Source organism: Austrofundulus limnaeus, unplaced genomic scaffold, assembly GCF_001266775.1.
Source record: "Austrofundulus limnaeus strain Quisiro unplaced genomic scaffold, Austrofundulus_limnaeus-1.0 Scaffold337, whole genome shotgun sequence".
Classification (NCBI taxonomy): Eukaryota; Metazoa; Chordata; class Actinopteri; order Cyprinodontiformes; family Rivulidae; genus Austrofundulus; species Austrofundulus limnaeus.
The window spans coordinates 715,368-717,649 of NW_013952739.1; the positions used below are offsets into that span (position 1 = coordinate 715,368).

General features: G+C 45.9%; 1 protein-coding gene across 1 annotated transcript in view; it reads right to left on the reverse strand.

Moving 5' to 3' along the window:
• Positions 1-2,282, reverse strand: part of rreb1a (ras responsive element binding protein 1a) — a gene marked incomplete at its 5' end in the record, with an annotated part of 14,528 nt that overhangs the window by 9,388 nt on the left and 2,858 nt on the right. The window contains 2 exon segments of the mRNA XM_014022619.1: positions 1,077-1,228; positions 1,302-1,446. Coding sequence (XP_013878073.1) covers positions 1,077-1,228; positions 1,302-1,446 — 297 coding nt within the window.

Consider the following 2,282-nt stretch of genomic DNA (forward strand, 5'->3'; position numbering starts at 1 on the left):
GTGTATAATGATGTGATTGTGATGCTGTAATTCTGAGTGTTTTATGTGCTGCAGAACAGGAACCTGCTGTAAAACAGCAATTATGCTGAGTCAGGATTGATTTTTAATAATCTTTTCCTGTTAAATAAATACATCAAATCAAATCAATCCATCCATCCAACTATCATCCATCCATCCTTCATCCATCCATCCATCCATCCATCCTTCATCCAACCATTATCCATCCATTCTTCATCCAACTGTCATACTTCCATTTCCATTCTTCATCTAACCATCACCTATCCATCCTTCATCCAACCATCATCAATACATCCATCCATCCATCCAACTATCATCCTTCCATCCTTCATCCAACCATTATCCATCCATTCTTCATCCAACCACCATCCATCCATCCTTCATCCAACTGTCATACTTCCATCCTTCATCTAACATCACCCATCCATCCTTCATCCAACCATCATCCATCTATCCATCTTTCATCCAACGACCATCCATCAATCCTTCATCCAACCGTCATCCTTCCATCCTTCATCTAAACATCACCCATTCATCCATCCATCATCAATCTATCCATCATTTATCCAACCATCATCCTTCCATCCTTCATCCAACCACCATGCATCTATCCTTCATCTTAGCATCCATCCATCCTTCATCCAACCGTCATCCATTCAATCTATCCATCCTTCATCCAACCACCATCCATCCATCCATCCAACTATCATCCTTCCATCCTTCATCCAACCCTCACCCATCCATCCTTCAACCAACCATTATCCATCCATTCTTCATCCAACTACCATCCATCCATCCTTCATCCAACTGTCATACTTTCATCCTTCATCTAACCATCACCCATCCATCCTTCATCCAACCATCATTCATCCATCCATCCATCCATCATCCAACCTCCCCATCAGATTCTACAGGCATTTATTTTAACAGTAAAGCAGGAAGTAAATCTTGAAACCTTTCAGAGTAAAGCTGACTAAAGTTATTGAAAATGGCTGCAGGGGCTTGTGGGTAGGATAAAACAGGAAGTGGAAATCAGAGGAGGAAACAGGTTCCGGTACCTGAGGACAGTGTCTGGATGGGTGTCCATGTGATCGTCCAGATCCAGTCTGGATTTGCAGGTCTTGAAGCAGATGGGACACGGCAGCAGCTCTTCCTCGGCGCCCTGAACCACCGCCGCCGTCACCTCCTCAGCCGCCACATCCTCTATCACCTGAACACAGAACCAGATCGTTACGACTTCCTGTTGAACACCAACACACCGTGACGTAAGAAATGAGGCGTACCTTTTTACTGGGAGGCTCGTCTGCACTGTCCTCCTCCAGACCCTGCCGCCGTTTGATGGACGGGCGGCGGCGTTTGGTAGGGGGGGTGGGGCTGCTGATGGGGATCAGACCACTCGCCGGGTCTTTGTCGTGGATCTTCATGTGTCTGAGGACAAGAGAGTTTATTTAAAGTGATAACTTCAAGTACAACATCTGAAGGTCTGACAACTTCCTGTTTCCTGTCAGGAATAACCAGAGGGGGCGGAGCCTAAACACACACCAGCTTAGAGTGGAGAAGGTGAGTTTTTAGAAGTCATTTAGATCAAGACGACAGAGAGGAGACAAGGAGACGAGGAAAGGACAAGGCATTGTAAGGAGACGAGCAGAGGAGAATAAGGTAAGGAGACAAGGTAAGGAGGCACCGTAAAGATACTAGAGAAGGAAATAAGGAAAGGATACATTTTAAGGAGACTAGTGAAGGAGATAAGGAAAGGAGGCACTGGAAGGAGACAAGGAAAGGAGACATTTAACAAGCCTTGCAGACAAGGAAGAGAAACATTTTAAGGAGACTAGTGAAGGAGATAAGGAAAGGAGGCACTGTAAGAAGACAAGGAAAGGAGACATTTTAAGGAGACTAGTGAAGGAGATAAGGAAAGGAGACATTGTAGAAGACTAGAGAAGGAGACAAGGAAAGGAGTCTGATGCTCTGTCTATTCTTAGATCCAACAGGCAGCCGGCTGGACGCCCATAAGAGGTCCTGATACTCAGTCAGCAGATCTGACAGCAGCTGACAGGAAGCTCCTCATCAACCAATAAGAACGCTGAGGGGGCGGAGCCAAACCGAGAGCAAAGTCTGCTTTAAAGTGACCAACCAGAGAGCAGGAAACATGTCATGTCAGCAGACAGAACTGATGGGAGGGAGGAAGGAGTTTGTGTGTCGCTAACAGCTGCTGAGACACACACAGACACACACACACACACACACACACACACACACACACA